This window comes from Hemicordylus capensis, chromosome 5 (assembly GCF_027244095.1).
Source record: "Hemicordylus capensis ecotype Gifberg chromosome 5, rHemCap1.1.pri, whole genome shotgun sequence".
NCBI lineage: Eukaryota > Metazoa > Chordata > Lepidosauria > Squamata > Cordylidae > Hemicordylus > Hemicordylus capensis.
The window spans coordinates 99,336,995-99,358,560 of NC_069661.1; the positions used below are offsets into that span (position 1 = coordinate 99,336,995).

A 21,566-nucleotide genomic window follows, 5' to 3' on the forward strand; every position below is an offset into this window, starting at 1 on the left:
GATATTGTTCTAAATTCTCCTAATTATGTGTTATAGTGATATTTTAAATAACTGGAGAGCATTTGAACTCTGACTCACAATTTGTCTGGATGGAAGTGGTGTGAAATTTTGTTTCCACAGAGCCTACTTTGAATCACAGTTCTGTAATTTCAGTGTAGTATGAAAAACTGGTTTTCAGAAATATCTTCAATCTAGGTCTTAGGTAAAGTGTGCCGTTGAGTCAACCCCTGGCAACCACAGAGCCCTGTGGTTGTCTTTGGTAGAATACAGGAGGAGTTTACCATTGCCATCTCCCACGCAGTATGAGATGATGCTTCTCAGCATCTTCCTATATCACTGCTGCCTGATATACTGTAGGTGTTTCTCATAGTCTGGGAAACATACTAGCGGGGTCCCATACTTGTGAAGCATGCAGTACATACGAAGCATGGAAGTTACCATTCTCTGGCATATAGTCATCTACAGCAATGTATGTACTGTCTGTATGCTTGCTACTGTTCCCCATAATACATGATCAGTTTGTAAATAAACAGGCCATTACATAGACTTGATACATATCCAGTACTATCTCCTCCTAAGTCAACTGGATGCAGTGACTTTATTGTGGGAGTGGAGCAGACTGACTACAAATAGCATGCTTTGTGTTCAAAATGTGGAGAACCCCATGTCAGAGTGTGTTAAGGATGCAACTGGTTAAACTTTATAAATTACCTTTCATCTGTATGCCTGTCTGTGATGTTTGTTTCACGCAGCCCACACCCTACCCTTGTTCCCTTCTAAGGGGGACAACAATGCATTATGATTCCATTGTCTAATATTTGTTTCTCTCAGACCATAACCTGCCTTCCTTCTTAGGGGGCAAAAATGCAAGCTGCAATTACTTTGTTTCTGGAAAGATTGTGAACAGAATCTGTGCTCCCCACCTTGATTCTGCTTACACCCAACCACTTCCCCAAACACTGTGCTTTGGGAAACCTGAGATCATGGGCACTGACAGTGCTCATAAAACTTTTGGCTGCAAGGCCTCGAACTCAAAATGGCTGGTGTGGGAGAAAAACACAATACACTGCTAAAGATCCTTGGGACAAGCGGTCTTCAGCAGTAGATTACTTTCCCTCCACTCCCTTGCACTGGCCATTTTCAGACTTGCAGGTTTTTAACTCTGCCTTTTGAAATCAATGGGATGTAGGAAGTCACAATTGATTTGAACAGGCAGAGTTGAAGACCCTCCAGATTGCTTTTGAAGGCCAGCATACAGTAGTGTGGGCCTTCTAGCTTCTATGAGGACTTGAAGGAAGTGATTGCACTTTCTCAGTCATTTTTCAGCAAACACAGGGATATTTGTGCATCCTTAGAGGGGAGGGCAAAAGTACCTCTCTGGACACTGCAGTCACCAGAAGTAGGGAGCAAGCTTAAGCAAAATATTAGCAATATTCAGGCCCTTCTTCCACAGATACCATCACAATGATGCACATTTTGCTAGAGATTTTAAAAATGATTTCTATATGCATTTTAAGCTGACACAGTGCTTCACAATATGTATGTATGTATGTATGTATTTATTTATTTTTACAACAATCCTGGCATCTGGGAGGCTAGGCCAAAATACATAATTATGGCCATCTAGTACATTTCAAGTGCTGATTAAGAATTTCATTGTAAGTACCCCCACATCTTAACCACGCTCTCTCTCCACTGCATCACACTAAGGATTCATGCCATATAGAAATATCTAAGTCTTTTACTGGATCAAGCTCTCTCCTTTGCATTTTGTTATAATCAAAAACAGATTCATCAACAACAGGCCACCACAGATCCGTATAGAAGGCCTACTTAAAAATGATGTCAGGCAATGTATATTATATCCACCAGTAAGGTAGAATTCATTACTTTAAAAAAGTAGACAGGATGCTGTAAAATGCAATAGGCATAAATGAATATTTTCTATGCAGTTATTTTTGTATTTCTGAGGCAGACTGTCTCGTGGGATATAGCTGTTCCCATGGCAACATGTTATGATTCGTAATGATTATGAAGAAAAGCCCCAGGTAAGTAGTTCGTGTTCTAAGGTTGACCTGATCTTGGTTGCTTAAATGGATGCTATTTACATTTTTAGAAACTGTTTTCTATTTCTCTTCTGGAGATGTAGATTATCAACATGACTTTTGAACAGTAACCATCAAGACCTCAGGTACATAATCAGCAGACTCATATGTTTGCATGTGGGAAAGAAAAGAATACTTCCTCATTGGGCATAATTGCAATTGAACAAGGAAAAGGGGTGGAGCAAATGTCCCTGGACCCCTGAGGAAGGGGCTCCCATGGGCTGGATTACAGTTTTCACTTGCTCTCTTCTTTTGCCTCTCTGAAGAAGAGGAGTGGGGAGGCGGGGCCCATCTTAACTTTTTGTCCCAGGGCCCACTACAACCTTGCTACACCCCACCTCTCTCCACACCTCAAACACTTAACAAAACTGGCAGTTTCATGTCCCCCAGCAGGGTCATCAGATCACCAAACTGAGATTTGCTTTGTCTCTTGAAAAAGACTGACAGAAAGAAAAGTGGAAAGAGGGAAGGAATAAGACAGCAAAGAAACCAAACTAAAACACCCAACTGGATGCTGTTCAGCAAAACTGGGCTATTGGGTGTATGCTTGATTTTAGTGGAAATGTTAGGAATATGGAGAGGTAGTAGGGGTGTTTTCTTGCGGGTGGGAGCAAGCAGGAAACAATTAGTGGGGCACCCAATCGCACGCTTCCAGTTGTCAGCCTCTTCCCATCACCTCCATCTTTCTTCCTTGTTGAGGACACTTCTCATCTATTGATTTTCACAAAATAATTAGGGCACAGTGACTGCGAAGAAGAAATTAACTCCTCCTTCTCTTCAAGTCACCTGCCTTTTGCTTGCAATGCATGTTTTCTAGCTGAGAGTCATGTGCGGAAGTAATAGTGCCTACTTCCACTGAACACCATCAGTGGAAACTCTGTCTCTTCAAAGATCACTAGTGCTTTGGAGCCACTTGGAGTGGACCCCTCTAGCCTCTGCGGTCTCAGGGAACCTTTCTCTGGCATTGGCTATTATATGTATCAATAATATGACCCCACTGAGGTTACTTATGCCAGGCATATTAACTTGGAATTCTTATTGTTACCAATGAAACTTATTTCCCCCAAAGCATTTAGGAATATAGACTTTTTACTGTTATGGTTTAGCACCAGAAATATTTCCAAATGGTATACATAACGTAATAGTGATAAAGAACATGATCAGAAGATTGACAAACTGCATTCGCCTGAAGAATCCATTAGAACGAATGGTTGCAGAAAGATCTGGGTCACAAGTAGACAATTACCTTCCTAAGGCAAGTATCATTTGTCAAACAATAAAATGAAAATCAACCTATAGATCTAGAAATTGTGCTGTAAGCAAGAATCCGTGGAATGTTAATTTGAACAGGCAACCAATAAAATCCTTGGATCCTGATCTAGGAAAAGAACACATAATTCAGTCCTAAACACAAGGATGTTTACTTGAAAGTAAGTCCCACTGGGTACAACAGGACTTGTACACTTAGGATTTCAGCCTTTTGCACATTTTTGTCATAGGAACTCAAAATAACTCTGGCTGTTCTGATGGTGCTATTCCCTTTGTGACATGTGAGAACTATCAGAAATGTAAGTGATTGATTTGTTGGTTCATAATAAGCTACACAAGTGAAATCATAGCTAGTATTTTTAATATTGTAGAATGGAGCACAAAATTAAAATATAGAAGAACAGGCATTGCTTTGGATAATGTATAAAACACACATTAGATATCACATTTCAAATATCCTCATAACTTTTCATTTATTACATAAGCTTTTCTATGCTCTTTTCCTCATCTTTGCAGCCCGCTTGTTAACTTACTCTGATTGTGTTTTGATACCCTGCACCTGGCCAAACTGCTTGATTGGTGGGGGTGAGAGCTGCACCCATTGGGCTTCTGATCTCCTGGCCTTTATTAGGGTGGGCAGCAGCCAGTGGCACAGCCGCTGGCACAGGCTATCTGCAGGTGGCCGCCAAAGGGGGCCGGCCTTTGATGGTGGCCTTCAGGGGTGGGACTGAGGGCTGGGGCCAACTTATTGTCTTGGACCACTGGAAAGAAGACTCCTGCTCACTTCATTGTTGCTTAGTGCTTAGTTAGGCCTAGTACAGGTATGTGTTTTAAGCTGAATAGAGATGGGGAGGTGGGGCATGACCCCAGGGCAGCTATATCAGTGTTGGTGGAGAATCAATGAAGATATGGCGTTGGTAGGCCAACGGGCCATTATAGGGGAAGGGAATTCAGAAATTTAATTGCTGTTTCCCCTTCCAGCAGGCCTACTACTTCTTTGCTCTTGGAGAGCAAAGCCACCCACTCACAGAACCTCACCTTATTACTCTGTAATGACAGGTTGGTTCAAAATAAATCTGAGGTAGTCCGTGACTTGATTATGGATGAAGGAGCTGACCTGGTATGTATTACAGAGACCCTGTCAGGAGAGGCTAGTGGTCCACTTTGGTCCCAGCTTCTCCCAGAGGTTTACTTTGTGGTACAGCAGGTGAGAGGATGTGGATGGGGAGGTGGGGTAGCTGTATAAGAATACAGCCTCCCTTACCAGGATCCCTGTCAGGGATTTGGCCTATACTGAATGTGTATACCTAAGCCTAGGGACCAGGGATAAATTGGGACTTCTGCTGGTGTACCAATCGGCCCACTGCCCAGTGGAGTCCCTAAATGAGCTGACAGACCTGTTTGCTTAGTTGGCATTGTAGTGGCCCAGGTTGTTGGTGGTGGGGGACTTTAATGTTCATTTTGGGACCAGGTTGTCGGGGGCGGCTCAAGAGTTCATGGTGACCATGATGACTGTGGACCTATCCCAATTGTTCTCTGGTCTGACACATGATGCCGGTCACATGCTTGATTTGGTCTTTTGCTCCAATTAGGGTGGTGTTCCGTGGGTGGGTGGGGACTCCTGGCATCTCCCCATTGTCATGGATGGATCACCACCTGGAACTTACAGCCACAATCCACCTCTGCAGGGGTTAAAGACTTATTAGATTGGTCTGCCTGAGGAGGTTATTGGATTAAATAGGATTCCAAGAAGCCTTGGAAGCATTTAGGATTGGCTCTGCTAATGATTCTGTCGATGCTCTGATACAAAGATAAAATAATGAATTCTAAAGCAGTAGGCACAATAGCTCCTAAGTGTCCTCTCTGACTAGCCTTAAAGACAGCCCCATGGAATTCAGATGAGTTACGGGAGCTGAAGCAGTGAGGTAGACGATTAGAGCGCATGTGGAAGAAGACTAGGCGTGAGTCTGATTGGGCACAACACAGAGCATATTTGAAGACCTATTTGAAGGCAGTGTGGGCAGCAAAGAAGCAGTTCTTTTCTGGCCACATTGCTTCCTCAAATTCACATCCAGATGAGTTTTATAGGGTTGTGAGGGGGCTAGTATGTACCCCCTCCCCCTTGAATTTAAACTTGGAACCATCAGTCACTCGCTGTGACATTTTAAATGACTTTTTTGCGGATAATTTCCCCCCTGCATTCGGGCGAAGCTGGATTCAACAGTTACTGCAGAGTATATTGTGGAGGTGTCCAGCAACTCCTCTTATGGGATTAGATGGGTCAGCCCTGCATGCATCTGGTGAAGTAGACTGTAGTCGATGAAAACCTATGCTACAATGCATTTGTTAGTCTCAGATCAACTCAGATCAACACACCCCTTCCCTCTTACAGGAGGCTCCGTCCTTCGCTATACCCAGTAAGCAAACTTAAGGACATAAGAACAGCCCTGCCCAAGATCAGGCCCAAGGCCCATCTAGTTCAGCGTTCTGTTTCCCACAGTGGCACAGCAGATGCCTCTAGGGAGCCCACAGGCAGGAGCTGAGGACATGCCTTCTCTACTGCTCTTACTCCCCTACAACTGGTATGTAGAGGGATCTGAAGCTGGAGGTGGCCTACAGCCACCAACTAGATAAGAAACTTAACCCCACACTTATGCCAGAGACTTCTTTCCTCCTCAGAAATTAATAAGAGTTATTAGGGAAACTTTCATGAATAAAATACAAGCTAACTAATTTATTGTGTACAGATGTTCCCTTTCAGGGAACATTTGTACACAATTCCTTTCTCTAGAAGATACCAAGCAAGCATGCAAGCATTCCTTGACATCTTGTATAATGTCTGAGCCTGTTTAACTCAGAACAAGTTGTTTCAGGGAAACAGACAGCTCATGTCGGCAGAGCTTAATAGACTTTGTCGTAGTCATAACCCTGCTACTAATGAACTCTTTTCATATTCTTGTAAATGTTCCACAAGGGTTTTGTTATAGTTAAATTCTGTTAAATTGTTATTAATTGATGCTATACCAAAGGGTCACCATGTAGGTCTGAAGGATGCTTTGTAAATTTTAGTGGGTATGTACAAAAAGGCAGAGGTGAAATGGAATCCTATTAACATATGTTCCATGGTAGATTCGGACAGAAGGTTAAAGCAGGAGATCAGGACTTCAGTGCATTCTCACTTATTCAGAAAGTCCTTTAATTGCTCTTTGGTATGGGGAACGTTTAGGCTTTTTGCCAGGTTTCAGATGCACTAATTGAGGGCATCTGGGAAACACCCATATTGGGCAGCAGCGATACAGGAAGATGCTGAAAGGCATCATCTCATACTGCATGAGAGGAGGCAAAGGGAAACCCCTCCTGTATTCTACCAAAGTCAGTCACAGAACTCTGTGGTCACCATGAGTTGAGGCCAACTCGACAGCACACTTTACCTGTAGTGCCTGCAAATTAAGTACTACAGTGTTGACCATGCCCCCAATAGCAGGAGTTCAGAACCTTGAGTCCTCAGACATTGTTGGACTACAGCTCTCATCATGGTTTCCAACAATGGCTGAGGGTGATGGGAGTTGTCCAACATCTGCAGATCAAAGGTTGGGAACTACCTTTGTATAGATGTATAGAACCTGCTAGAACATGGTACCTTTACCCTGCAGTGCTTCCCTTTGCTTCTTCTTGTGTGCTGTGATGCTGAACTGGGAGTCTTGGAAGCTTCCATCCAGACATGCCATTAGTTAAGTAATTTGTCAAAGCAGCTCCACACTTTATAAAGCAGTTGTGTTTGCCATAGGCGCACCAGTGTTAGCATTTGCTGCAGCAGTCAAGCAAAGTGCAAGGAACAGATTGGGTATCTCCCCATAAACACACATCGGAAGTGGTATAGAGCTGCAAGGACACAGTCCCAGTACTTTTCCCCTCCAGGGTCTCAGTAGGGATGCAGGGCTCCAGGCCCGTAACAACCATCGGGCAAGGGGAGACAGTTGTCTGGGGGCCCCACTGCCTGGAGGGGCCCCCCAGAGGCACCTCACGTGACTCCCCATTGCCCCCTGCCCAGCCCCAAGGCCCCTCAGCCACTTGCCCTGTTCGCCGTCTGTCCAGCTTGTTCTCCTGGCCGGCAATCAAGCAGCAGACAGAGCTCCTTTTCTCCCGCCTCTCAGCTGATCGGCGGGTGGGTGGGGCTTCCACGGAGGTCTGGTGTAGGCCTCTGTGAAGCCTGAACTCCAGTAGGGCCCAAGCCAGCCAGGAAGGAGGAGGCAGCCAGAGTGGCCACCACTGTTCCCTGCAGCAGAAGACCACTTGCTGCCAGGTAGAGTGTGAACTCCTTGTTGTGGTTACCTTCCACCCCCCACCCCAGATATATAGGGATCTGCTTGCCATAGGGCTTTGATATGGGTGGGAGGGACTGAGTAATATTTATTTTTAAACAGCTTGGAAAATTTGCTGGCTTAAAAAAAACTATCTAAAAAGTCCTATAAGTGGCTTGTTTCATGGCAGAAAATTACAAAAACTTCTGGAAGAAACAGTATTATATTTATTTTATTCATTCATTCATTCATTCATTTATAAATGCACTTATGTTCAAGTTGTTTTGCAACCCAGAAGGTCTGAGTGAGAACTGTGAAGCATGTGTTGTGCTTTTATTTTATTTTATTTTTCTTGTGTGTGAACTGCTCCCCAATAACTTGCAGGGACTTCAGGGTAAATCTGGCCAACATGTGAATGCAGCACCTCCATTCCAGAGGAGATGTGTGTTAAAGGGCTTTAAAAGCCTCCTGTGAAAAACCTCCTGGAATCAAACTTGACTGAATTTGTTCAGAATTCTGAGAAAACAAACATAGGTTCACCCTGCATGGTTGAAAGTCTCCTTTGCTAATCTGCAGCGAGGGGGCCATTTTAATGATTCATCTTTCTAATGTGTTCTAGGCATTAAAAGTAAAACAAATGTATAGTACTCAATGTATATCACTATATATTGTGACGTGTGCGTGTGTGTATTCAGTGAAATGTATTTCCAGGCAGCATACTTATTTTGGAATATCAGACTTAAATCCTTGGGGGCCTGGGATGTGCGGAGGCCCTGGACTTTGGGTGGGGGGGGCCCATTTTAAAATCTCGTCTCTGGGCCCACTCCAACCTTGCTACGCCCCTGCAGGGCTCTTTGGTTTCTAAATGGTAACTAAATGCTGCTCTTGCTGGTCAAAGTTTGTTATGTAATTGAATATCGGACTACAAATGATTTTTTTAAAAACATTCTTCCTTCTTCCTGTCTTCTGTTTCAAGGATTATCTTCCACTCGCCATGGCTGGCAAACCAGACTGCTCTTCTGAGAGAATAACCACAAGAGGTTCAAGCTCTGTAGGGTTAGGAAACTATCCTTAGTGTCTTATAACAGAAGGCCCCCAAATTATTGCATCTATCTAAGTGGGGAATGTGGCCATTGGGATGGGCTTGGCTATGGGGCATAGCTGCTGGGGTAAATGTGGCTATGGCTGTAAGGGAGAGTGCCTGCACTTCTGAATTTGCAATGAAACTACTGCACATCAGGAAGCCCTAATTGGGCCATGCATGGCTTTCTGAAATCTGTAACAGATGTTTAAAGATGGGCACCTGCCATTCACGCTTCACATGTTTGCTGCCATGAACAAACAATGCATGTGCATGCATGAACTGTCCCTTAGATACTACAAATGTATACATTGTTGCACTCACTGCAAAAGCGCAATCATATTCACAATCTGAGAATGCAATGCAACTTACAAGATCAATTAGTTTGTTAGTAATATAGGTTGTATATTGTTATTATTCATTTGACCAGTTGAGTTCAGTATTGGGTACAAATTCAGTATACAATGGTGTTTCCACATACTATGAAAACCAGTCCTAAACCAACACAATGTCACAGATTGTGGTGCTGTACAGGGCAAGCAGACGTTGGTACTTCTAGAGGTGCACCTAGGAAATTTTGGAGCCTGGACCTAAAGGCCTTTGGAGCTCACCCCCACTGCACGTTAAGCATCATCCCCTTACACACACCCCGTGACACATGCAGTATTTTTAACACATGGGTTCTTGAGGGCACAAACAACAACCGAATTCACCAGAAAGTAAGAAAATAAAACAGGTATATTTATGCAAATAAGCATTAGCAGAAACATTTCAACATGTGACTTAACATATTCCCATCCCACACATTTATTTCCTCACTCCCCCTTCTGTCTCTAAGGCAGAGTTCACGTTCGGCCACCCAACGCAGGTCACAGTCATGCCGGCAGCGTGGCAACCACACCACCCTAAAGTCTAAAGGGACAGACTAAAGAGGATTTGGGGGCCCCCAGGGTGAGCAGAGGCCCTGGACTTCGGCCTGGAAGTCCAGGGGTAAGAGTACCTCTGAGTACTTCACCCTCAAGACCAGTGTTCCCTCTAACAGAGATTCCCAGAAGTTGTTGACTACAACTCCCAGAATCCTCAGCTGCAATGACTTTTGCTTGGGGATTATGGAAGTTGTAGTCAACAACACCCGGGTATCCTTGTTAGAAGGAACACTACTAAACACATCTGCTTGTACAATGATTCATTGGATCAAGCTATAAGGTTGCTATCCTAAGCACATATACTCAAGTAAAAGTGTTAAGAATTGGGATGTAAATGTGTTTCAAGATATGGCAAGATATTTCAGAGTCGTATACAACCTACCACTGCCATCAGCAAGCTTCAGTTTATAGGCAGAAAATGATGTTCAGGATTTTACAAGCCAGTAAACTGAATTCCCAAGTGGTATACAGGTGTTGGACATTTTACAACCCCCATGGGAAATGCCATGGCTTTTAAAAGAGCTGCTCATGTGGTAGTGACATTAGACATGTTTTGAAGAGGATTGGCAAGGGGGTGCTAAAAATGAATTTAAAGAAGTGCTGAAAATGAGCAGCAGAAATAAGGCAAGGAGGAAGAAGAGAGCAGATGTAACACATAGTGCTGATGCCCTAGGATTTGCATGAGGAAGACATGTTTTTTGCCCTTCATTACCAACAAGAGCTGAGAGCAAAAGGGAATCTGTATGAATGCAGTAAGGTTTTAAAGGCTGCTTTTTCCAAAGCAGCAAAGGGCTGGGTTGTCTAGGGCAGGATGGCTGGTGGATAATAAGCAGGGTAGGTACTGAACTGAAAAACCTGAAGTGAAGTTTTGCATGTAACTGCCTTAAACTCAACCCCTCTCACCTTGTCCTCGCCCTCTGTTGTCTCCCCATGATGTGGTAAGTAGACATGTGCGAATACTCTCCATCTTGAAAATGAACATGAATTAGGCTGAACGTTTCACTTTAACACTAACCCCACCCCACCCTTTTTCCACCACACCTTCTCCTTCCCTGAAGTTTCCCCCATTTTCTCCAACTGTGAAAAGCCCTACCTCAGGAAAAGGGAGAAGGGGTAACAGGTGGTACCTGTTCCACACCAACTTCATGTTCCCTAGCAGGAAACTACAGTCTGTAAATGTTGGGGCCAAAGAGAGGCCTTTGGGGGCCTCACTACTATTTATATACCACTTTTTAACATTCAAAAGAGAAACATAAAATAGACACCAGCAGCAGCCACTGGAGGGATGCTGTGCTGGGGTTGGATAGTCGCTCTCCCCCTGCCTAGGTAATTTTGGAGCCTGGGCCTAAAGGTCTTTGGAGGCCCCCCTCCAAAAGGATGCAAGTTAAGCATCATTTTTAACACATAGGTTCTTGAGGGCACAAACCACACCATCCAGGACACACTAAAGAGGATTTGCCCCCACCCCAGGGTGTGGAGGCCCTGGATTTCGGCCCCGAAGTCCAGGGGTAAGAGCACCTCTGTGGAAAAGCAGGGATTGCAGATCATCATGGTGGAGGCAGGGAGCCTGCAGAGGCCCGTTTGAGCAATAGCCATCCTTAGAAGTGTGCTTCCTCTTTCCACTTCTTGGTGCACTGGCCCTGCCTCCACCATCCTTGCACATCTGTGAAACCATTCTATATGCCTAAGCTGGAATCACATGATCGACCATCACACTGAGGTGGGCAGGAATCAACCATGTAATCCTGGCTTATGTGCACTGGGGTTTTATATCCATAGGCTATCATTGGATGTTCCTTCTCCATCCTTTTCTTCCTTGCTGGAATGGTATAGCAAGCTGGTGTTTTAGCATATCTTCTTGAAGAAATAGAGGTGATTCTATGCATTAGTGGATTCTGGAGCATATGGACCAATATCACCAGTGTTATCAAGTTTATGGAATTTCTTCTGTTGTAAGCTGGTTGTTTTAGTATACCTTCTTGAAGCAATAGAGATGATACTACACATCAGTGGAACATATGGATTAAGACCAGCAGTGTTATCAAGCTGCATTGAAGCTTTCTAATTTCCTAAGATTGTCATCCTCTTGAGTTTAACAATTAAACAGAGTTCACCGTGTCACTGTTGTGGATTTGTAAGATATAGATTGTATTGACTTTTATACCATGGATTTTATTATCCTCACAAGTGTATCTTCATGAAGTATTAACTTGGGTTGAATCTTGGTTCCATTAGAAGTTGAGTGTGTCTTTAGATTTATATAATTTCTTATGTCAACATAAAGGACACCCATATCAACAGTGTTCATTACACGTTCTTTATTTTATAGGGGGGATCTTATTGCTTATCCTGTGTTTGAGATAGAGATACCAGTAAGCATTGTTTATCCCTGATGCAGATTGGTGCCATCCTCATATGTACTTATAGAGATGACTTTGGTGTTAAGTTTCTAACACAATTGTTAACAAACACACCCTCAAGTGAGATTGCATCAACAGAATAATTGATGAGCAGCTCTCTACAATCCCTGGAATTTTTAAACATCCCTTCTGAGCAGTTCAATGCCTATCAAGTTTATTTGAGATGAGAGATGCCATAATCATGTATGTTGTAAATCAAGAAGTGATTGGCCGGTGGTTCTTTGGATTCTCTCATCGTGTTTGGGGAATCATACATTCTTAATTCCTCTGTCCAAAGGTCTGGTAAGGACTTTCCTGAAGGGATCCCTTAATGCCTCTACTGAGTCACTGGCACCTCATGGCAGCTTCTAAAAATTTCCATCAATAATTTTAGCATGCTCTATCCCCAGGCAATTTCCATTTACGTGCATTTTTCTGTTGTTTGGCTGCCCTTTGCTGCCAAGTCTGTTTGACTCATCTGTGGACATTCAGCACTGTTTTCTTTGTGCCATTGTGAGTGTTACTTATGTCTGGATCATGCCATTGCCCAAGAAGTAGCTACACTGTGAGGAGGTAATATGTTTACTATCCCATTCATTTCAGGGGTACCTTTCAGCAGGAAGAAAAGAAAAGAAAAAAGAAAAGAAAAAAAAGTGATGGTTTGGTCTGTCTTGATAAAATTGCTATTATTATTAGATTTTGCCGTTGCTCCTCTGCAACTGGTATTCAGAGGCATTGTGCCTCTGAGGCTGGAGGTGGTCCACAGCCACCAGACTAATAGCCATTGATTAACCTGTCCTCCATGAATCTGTCTAAGCCCCCTGCCTAAAGCCATCCGAGCTTTAAAGCCATCCAAGTATAGGACATCTTGATGTCCTTTACTTTGTCTTTTCTAAAAGATAGACACACACACACACGCTTGCAGTTTACAAACATATGAGCATAGTATCTCTCTGTGACTCTAGTCTTTTTCTCTGTCTTTGAGGTATCATTCCCCATGATTTCCAGTAGGAAAAGATAGACACACACACACACACACACACACACACACACACACACACACACGCTTGCAGTTTACAAACATGAGCATAGTCTCTCTCTGTGACTCTAGTCTTTTTCTCTGTCTTTGAGGTATCATTCCCCATGATTTCCAGTAGGAGAGTTTTTCCACATTTCCGGGAACATTAATGGATTTCTCCAGGATGTTGGATTGTTAGTGTGGCCGAGGTCTGGAACCTATCTGTGAAAACTGCATGTTTCTATCTTTCATGGTTTGGTCTAGGAGTTTCATGACAAGCAGTCAGTGAGTGACTCATTGAGGGCTTTCAGTCTGCAAGCATATGAATCCTCTCGGTGACTCTAGTCTTTTAATATCTTTATGAGGTATCATTCCCCATGATTTCTAATGGGAAAGTTTTCCCAGATTTTCTGGGAACATAAATAATTTTTCAAGGTTCTGCAATTTTTTGGTAGTCTGGGAAAGGTCTGGGATCCACCTGTGAAAATTGCATGTTTCTATCTTTTGTGGTTGGTCTGAGAGTTTGATGTCAGTGAGTGAGTGGGTGAGTGAGTGAGGCCCAAGCAGACTGATATTATAGCTACATATATATACTGTAAAAGCTGGAGGGAGAGAAAAGGAAATAATGGCTGTTAGGCAGCAAACGCTGCCTGAAAAAGATGGGGGAAGAGTTCTCTGGAGCCTGGGTGGAGCTCTCTGGAGCCTCTCTGGAGCTTGGGCTCTCTGGAGCCTGGGTGTGAGAAGGGGAGAGCTCGCTCAGGGCTCTCTGGAGCCCAAGCCACACCCGCATGTGCTTGACACCATGTGCATAGGGGCTTTTGACGGCCTTTTCCATTGGTGGCCCAGGTTCTTTGAACCTGTTCGCACAATGGTGGCTCTGCCCCTGCTTCCAAGCAGAAGCCCAGGGCCTCCATGTCCCTTGGGGTCCCCCAAATCCTCTTTAGTCTGTCCTGGGTGGTGTGATTGTTGCACCAACTGGCCCACGCTGTGCTGGGTGACCAAGTGTGACTGCGACCAGCACTCACAGGTGCTGGGCGGCTGAACATGACTTTTGCTTTAGAGACAGAGGGAGCAGTGGGGAAATAAATATGTGGGATAGGAATGTGTGTGTTGAAATGATTCTGCTAATGCATATTTACATACATATACCTGTTTTTCCTGTTTATGTTCTTCTGAGTTCAGTTGCTGTTTGTGCCCTTAAGAACCCATGTGCTAAATGTGAGTGTCATGGTGTGTGTGTGTGTGTGTGTGTGTGTGTGTGTGTGTAAGGGGATGACGCTTAACTTGTTGCAGCGGGGGGCAGTTCCAAAGTCCTTTAGGTCCAGGCTTCAAAATTACCTAGGTGCACTTCTGGGTGATGTCATGATAAATCAGTTCCATTTGCTGTGATTGACTGATTTGATGGGCACCATCAAATGAGCCAGCATGGCATAGTGGTTAGTGGTGGAGGACTAGGACCACCACTCTAACCATTGAGTTCAAAATCCCCATTCAATTCAAATCCCCATTCAGCCATGAAGCTCAATGGGTGACTCTGGGCCAGCCACTTATTTCTCAGCCCGACCTACCTCACAAGGTTGTTGTGAGGAGAAACATAACCATGTACATTGCTCTGGGCTCCTTGGAGGAAGAGTGGGATATAAATGTAAATGAATAAATAAATAGATTTTGCTGGGTACCAGATATGGTATCAGCTGCTTACATACTGCACAAGAGAATGTGCATGGCTTCAGCGTTGTCCAAGCAAGCCCCTGTACATCATTGAAATCATTGCTGATGGGGCTGCACTGCAGGGCAGACTCGCTCTGTCATAAGGGCTCTTTGCACGCATTGCATAACACAACACCCATAGGAAATAATGGGTTTCACATCACACAACTGGGTGCATGGAACCCTGATGACTGAACGGCACAGACCTGCAGCTCAGCCCCATCAGCATTGATGATGAGCACAGAGGGTGGTTGTCCAGCTGCCCGCATTCTCTTGAGCAGTATGCAAGTCAGCATGTATGACACACTACTCATAAGCAACTATTCTGTTAGAAAGCATACATTATCTATTACTATGAAAACTAGGGATGTGCACGGAACCACTCCATGCACTCCCCAGAGGATGGGGGAGGACACTTTAAGGGACAGGGAAGGTGCTTCCTACCTGCTTCCCCCCCCCCCCGCCGATGCTTTCCACTTTACCTCATAATCATTACTTTATGGCAGAAACTTTGGGGTTTGTGGCAATTTGTGTAGTAAAGCTTAAATACCCTGGCACTGGTGGTGTTTGTTGTGATTTAGATAGTAACCATCTTAAGTGGTGCAGCGGGGAAATGCTTGACTAACAAACAGAAGGTTGCCAGTTTGAATCCCTGCAGGTACTATATATATCGGGCAGCAGTGATACAGGATGATGCTGAAACAGGGGCGTAACTACTATTAGGCAAGGGGAGGCGGCTGCCTGGGGGCCCCCACGCCTCGAGGGGCCCTCCAGAGGCAATTGACACGAGGCAAGTCACATGACTATATATTGTGAAGTGTGTGTGTGTGTGTGTGTCAGCGAGGGTCCCATTTTAAAATTTTGTCTCTGGGCCCACTCCAGCCTTGTTACGCCCCTGTGCTGAAAGGCATCATCTCATACTGCGCAGGAGGCGGCAATGGTAAACCCCTCCTGTATTCTACCAAAAAGAAAACCACAGGGCTCTGTAGGTGCCATGAGCTGAAATCGACTTGATGGCACACTTTACCTTTTTTTATGCTGTGAAATACTTGTGCATAGAATGAAAAAGAAATGCATGCAAGAGACAAACATCTGCCATTTTGACAAAGCTGCATATAGCAGAGATTTCCTTTCCCCAGCACTCCTTTTCTACACATGCATCTGCTGTCTAGGATTAGGAATACCTGGGTAAAGGTAAGCAAGAAAAGAGCAGACACATCATCTCATACTGCATGGGAAATGGTAATGGGAAACTGCTCCTGTATTCTACCAAAGACAACCACAGGGCTCTGTGGGCATCAGGACTCGACACTGACTCGATGGCACACTTTACCTTTGAGACAGCAGGGAAATGAATGGGTCCTTTTGGAGCTCTACAAGTCCTAACAAGTAGGTTAGACATTAATACAACTATTGTATATGAAGCTGTCCAATTCTTTGAAATAGATGATGATGATGATGATGATGATGATGATGATAACAATAATAAAAAAATTAACTTTATATAACTTCTTCAAAACAGTTGCTGTCTTGGCAGCTCACAAAGTAAAGCAATAAAACAACTTTAACATAAAACATTCAATTAAAAACACATTACAGCCAAATAAAAACCAAACTACAATAAAATACAACTAAAGACAAAACAAAAACATTTTTTAAAAGCCTGGGTGAACAAAAAAAAATCTTCACCTGGTGTCTACAGTAATGGCACTGAGGGAACCACACTATGGAGACTATTCCATAAAAGAGGTGCCACTGCCAAAAAGGCCCTCTTCCTAGTAGCCACCCACCTAACCTCATTTGGTGGGGGCACTTGGAGCAGGACCTCTAGCTGATCTTAAGGTCTGGGCAGGGAAATTTGGGATAAGGTGCTCTTTGTGGTAACCTGGTTCCCAGCTGTTTAGGGCTTTAAAGTTATTTAAACTGGAGGTCTTCACTCCATCTTGCAGCAACAGATCTCATAAATTAATTAAGTATGCATGTGTGTGTGTGTGTGTGTGTATGTGTGTGTATATATATATATATATATATATATATATATATATATATATATATTCATTTTGTTCTCAATCTACTGTTAATCAGTTTGGATGGTCCCAAATTCTAAGGCTTTGTTGTCTGAGAGAGAGAACAAGACACACAGAGATAATAAATATCTATATTTATAGCTGTAGATACAAATCCACATTAAAAGTCAACTTGGTTTAACTTCCACACTAATGAGAATCATGGTATGAATTGACCCTCAAGATAGCTTTGTGTATTACTGTTACTTCATATAACAACTGAAAAATATAGGAAGTGGCCCTCATTTTCCAGTAGCAAACACCAATGATGAGGTTGATTTATGCATCTAAATTATCTATATCTATCTCTACATACAAATCCACTAAAAGGTCAACTTGGGTTGACTTCCCTGCTGAAGAGAATGGTGGTATGAATTGGCCCTCAAGATTGCTTTATGTATTATTATTATTACTTCATGTAATAAACTGAAAAATATGAAGTGACTCTCATTTTCCAGTAGCACACATCAATGGGCATGTTCTATTACTATAGCAGCTCACAAACTCTCGAGCTGGTGGTTTCTGTCTTGAGTAAGGTAATCCAGACCTTCATATTTAATTCTTGCCATTGTTTTTATTACTGGGCTGGAGTTCCTCAGGTCAGCACTGATATTCAGCAGTCATCACTCAGCAATTACAGTTCATCTTCACAAGAGACAGTCAAACACTAGGGGGAAATCAACAGGCTTTTGTGTCTCAGACAGCAATGCAGCTGCTGCCAGCCCTGCCTAGTAGCAGGATTATTTATGTGAAACATAGTGCAGTCACTGATGGAGCTTAAAACCAAATAAGAACAGGAATTCATTCTTTAAATAATGCCAGCACAAGCTTGGAATGAAATCGATCAAACACGGAGTTCTTAATACAGTCATCATGCCCTGTCCAGTCTCTTCCATCACCTCGATCCCAAGAATGAGATTGCTGCAATGAGAACTGCAGGAGCATGAATGAAGAACGCTACCAGTTGCATACCAACTCTTAAGAGATCCGTGGCTTTATTATTATTTTTACTTTCTCGCATTCTTTCGGTATTAGATCTCCAAATGTGAGCGATCATTTGCTAATACCCACTGAAAACGAACCATCTTGATTAGCTTTTTTCCGTTTTACTTCTCCCCAATACGGCGGTGTAGTTTGTTTCCGTTATATACCAAACGCTAGAGACAGAACACAAGAAAGCCATAGAAACCGGTTGCTGTCCTCGGTGCTGAAACTCGGTGAGCCGCGGCAAGCGGCAGATGGCGCCCTTCCACATTTGAAAAGGGTAACCAACAAGGTGGCACCCGAACTCTCCTCAAACCGATTTTCCCAGCACACCTAAGAACAGCTGTTCCACCAAACCGCACTCCACGACGATAAAGTCGACAAGTTTATCATCGTCCCCTGCTGTTTCAGAGGAGCTCACATCTTTGCCTCCCGCCTTACACGTCATTCTAAGGGGGTACTCACCATGTTGACTTCTGAGACCATGTCTATGCTGGCAATCTCTATTCTCATCCCAACGTCAACGGGAGAACCTGGAAACCGAAACAGGTGGTTGTTAATAGCTAGCAAGCAAACGAATCGGAAGTCTAGGCTCCTGTGTCTCACAGTATAGGATGTAGGGTAGGCGTCCACACGCCTTCAAGTGCTATTCCTGTCTAAAGACGAGTTGTGTGAAACTCGGTAGCCCTATGCTAGCGTAGAAAACACTGCTGATAGTAGAATACAATGTACTAACAGAATCGGTTGATTCCATATGTTTGGAGCGATTATAGGCGTGTATATTTGTGTGTGCATCTGTGTGTGCATCCCAGAAGGAGAGAAAAGACTGCGTGCCCATCTGGAAGAAAAAGAACTAGCTACTAGGGACCATTTGCAAGCCGATTCTCGTTTTTACTGGCCTTTGCCTCTGAACTACAGGAAATGCAAGGCAGACTCGCTATTTTCCGTTGTAAACAAGTCTCTGGGGAGAATTACCTCCAAAGTCCGGCCTCAGGCGAATGTCGTATCCTTTGAGCAATCTGTCCACTGTGTCTTTCACGTAGGACATGTTGCTGGGCTCATTCACGCTGAGGAGGCAGAGGAAGGGGAGAGGATTTAGAACAGCACTAAACCCGAAAGCAACCTCCCCCGCCCCCGCCCCCACTTTCAGCAAGGAAACAAAACCATTGAGCTGGGCTTCCGAAGAATGAGATCGATCATTCAACACACACACACGTCCGCGTCCAAGCGCCATCCTCCTCACCTCTTGGCATAGCAGACCACGGCTATCATCAGGGGGAAGAGCAAGATCCCCACGCACTCCCGGAGCTGAACTGCCCACATTCCTTCCTCCGGGTGGAGAGTTGTTGCCTCTTATTTTCACTCCCCACCCCCGCCCCTCCCGCGAAGATTCAAGGAATGCAACTTTCAATCCACAGGCAGAGCTCTGATGCCGACGAGAGCGACGCATGCGCGCAGCTGGCCCAATATTCGAAGACACCTTTTCGCCTCGGCAGCAATGGCAGGTCAAGCGATCAACAGCTGCGGGACGTTGCAAGTTTCCGATCTTGCTCCCGCGGGGTTCGGGCTCGGGCTCGGGCTCGGGCTCGGCAAGGCTGGCAGTGAGCTGGCTTAGGCTGGGACACCATGTGGACGCCCCCTACGCAGCACATCGCTGCTGGGGGCTGCCGATCGCCGAGAAGCAACGGGGGCAAGGGCGGATCTAGCTCGGCAAATGGCAGCCGGCCCCCCCAACCCCAACCCTCCGCCTCCCTCCTCATTCCTTCCTGGCCCCTGAGTGTTGAGGCAACAGGCAAGATCCAGGCGCTCCTCCCCACCCTACCCTGCCACTCCCCTTCAACCTCAAAGGGATGCCTAGCAGGCAAGCACTTTGTTGAACCGGCTGTGCTCCGGTAGGATCTGGGAGGGAGAGACTACCGGCGAAGAGCGCACGCCCCTTTCTCTCTCTCACGCACACACTCTGTCTCCCTCCCTCCCACCACATCAAGAGTCTGGGGGTGGTGGTGATAGCGGGGAAAAACGGACTGGGAACAGTGGGAAGACCTTACCGTCCAAACTCAAATCTCTCTCTCTGTCTCTCTCTCTGTGCGTGAGAGAGCGAGCGAGAGCGCCTTTGCGTTAACTGCTTCTGGATCTTCCTTTCCTCCCCCAAAAGTATGGATACAGATAGGTTCTCCTGGGACAGCAGGTGTGCATCGGGAGACTTTATCCACGATGGCGGGGAGTGTTTTGGGACAGGAGGAGGAAGAGGCATAGTGTGGAGGTTCCTAAATTAGTTGGAGAACTTTCGTGGGGAAAGGATTGGAGAGGAGTTTCTGTGGGGATCAGATTGCATTGGGATTAAAAGGGCATGGGATATACCATGTGGGGAGGATGGATTGGGATGGAAATACATCAGGTAAGATGCCTGGGAGGTTGTTCTATGATATGGGAACAGGTGTGTGTTGTGACTGGTGCTGTTGGAGTTTCTTGTCTTTGAGGGGAAAGGAAACATGTTTTGAGCATAAGAAGAGTCTGTCATATAGAGATGACTTAGAGTGCACACTCAAGATCAGTGAATAAGGATTGATTAGCCCATATCCAGTTTCCTGATTGAAAATGTCTAATGCACCAGTCTGATCCAAGTCAGTTTACTAATAAGTCATAAAAACAACCCATGGTATCAAATTAAAGCACAAATGATAAGACTCTGAGTTATCAACACCCCGTCCTGCTTGATACACTGTGGCCATTTGCCTGGCATTCACAGTTAAGCCTGATACATAATGTAAGGGGAATGCTGATGCAGTCTGTGCAAAGTAAAGAGATAATCATCTGTAGGCCATTAAAAAAACACACCAAAAAACCTAATAGCTAGTGAGGCTTCCTTAATAGGCACCAGTGACTAGAAGATAGCTGTGTAATTTAGCATTGAGGACTTGTGGTTACTAGGTCCTGACAGCCCACATGCTCAGGGGTGGGCTGGAGAGAAATAGTTTGGCAGCTGAAAAAGACAGAAGTGTGAATGTTGCTGCTTGCTGGCAGATAGCAGCTGGGGGGCGGGGTGCAGGGGGGTTGCTGACATGCACTGCTGGATTTGGAATGGAAGGGGGGCTGATGGTCTATGCTCCATGTTTATATTTATATTTGTAAATATATCACAAAAATGCCATAGAACTCCATGCCTTTGGAGCTGCCAAGGAGACTTGGGTAGCAGACTTGGGTAGAGAATACTGTCCTGAAGGCCCAATTGAGGAACTTCTGCATAGCTTAAACAGGAGAAGAGCCCCAAGACAAGTAGCTCCTGCCCCCCCCCCTTGCCCTACCTCATTGCTGATGGATTATTTGAAGGCAAGGCACTTTTCATACCCTCAAGAGTGCTTTTCTTTAATTAACATCAGTCACAATCTGTAAAAAGTGGTTCTCCATTGACTCAGTTCTCTCTGTTGGTGATGGATCTGGGATGAGAATCAAGGAGGCCCTTGCATGGGGCAAGGTGAAGCATTTGCCTCAGGCGGCAAATTTTTGGAATGCCCTCAGGGCAGCATGATGCTTCCACTGACACTATTGGAGCAGTTCTTTGGGACTGATTGGACCCTTGCCCACTTTGTGAGGATCGCCTTTCCTACACTTCTTGCAATGCATGCAAGAAGCACAAAGAGAAAAGAGGAGAACCCTGCTAGCACCTACCCCTCCTCACTGCCCTCCATGCACTTTCAAGGCTTGTA

The 21,566-nt window shown here is 44.7% G+C and overlaps 1 protein-coding gene and 1 long non-coding RNA gene across 5 annotated transcripts in view; one reads left to right on the forward strand and one right to left on the reverse strand.

The window, feature by feature from the left end:
- GABRB1 (gamma-aminobutyric acid type A receptor subunit beta1) overlaps positions 1-19,971 on the reverse strand; it is a 176,415-nt gene extending 156,444 nt beyond the window's left edge. For 2 of the 3 annotated variants that reach the window (XR_008308068.1, XM_053253365.1), the window contains exons 1-3: positions 19,103-19,236; positions 18,835-18,926; positions 18,325-18,392 (exon numbers count right to left, since the gene is read on the reverse strand). Coding sequence is in view for 2 of the 3 variants with exons in the window: in XM_053253365.1 (XP_053109340.1) it covers positions 18,325-18,392; positions 18,835-18,926; positions 19,103-19,182 (240 nt within the window). In the remaining variant the exon portion in view is untranslated. Of the gene's footprint in view, positions 1-18,324; positions 18,393-18,834; positions 18,927-19,102; positions 19,237-19,907 lie in introns of those variants that run through there. The other variant, XM_053253366.1, reaches the window with a different exon arrangement.
- The window catches only part of LOC128326476 (uncharacterized), a 49,826-nt gene continuing 35,756 nt past the window's right edge, over positions 7,497-21,566 (forward strand). For both annotated transcript variants that reach the window (XR_008308070.1, XR_008308069.1), the window contains exon 1: positions 7,497-7,677. This is a non-coding gene — a long non-coding RNA (uncharacterized LOC128326476). The remainder of the gene's footprint in view (positions 7,678-21,566) is intronic.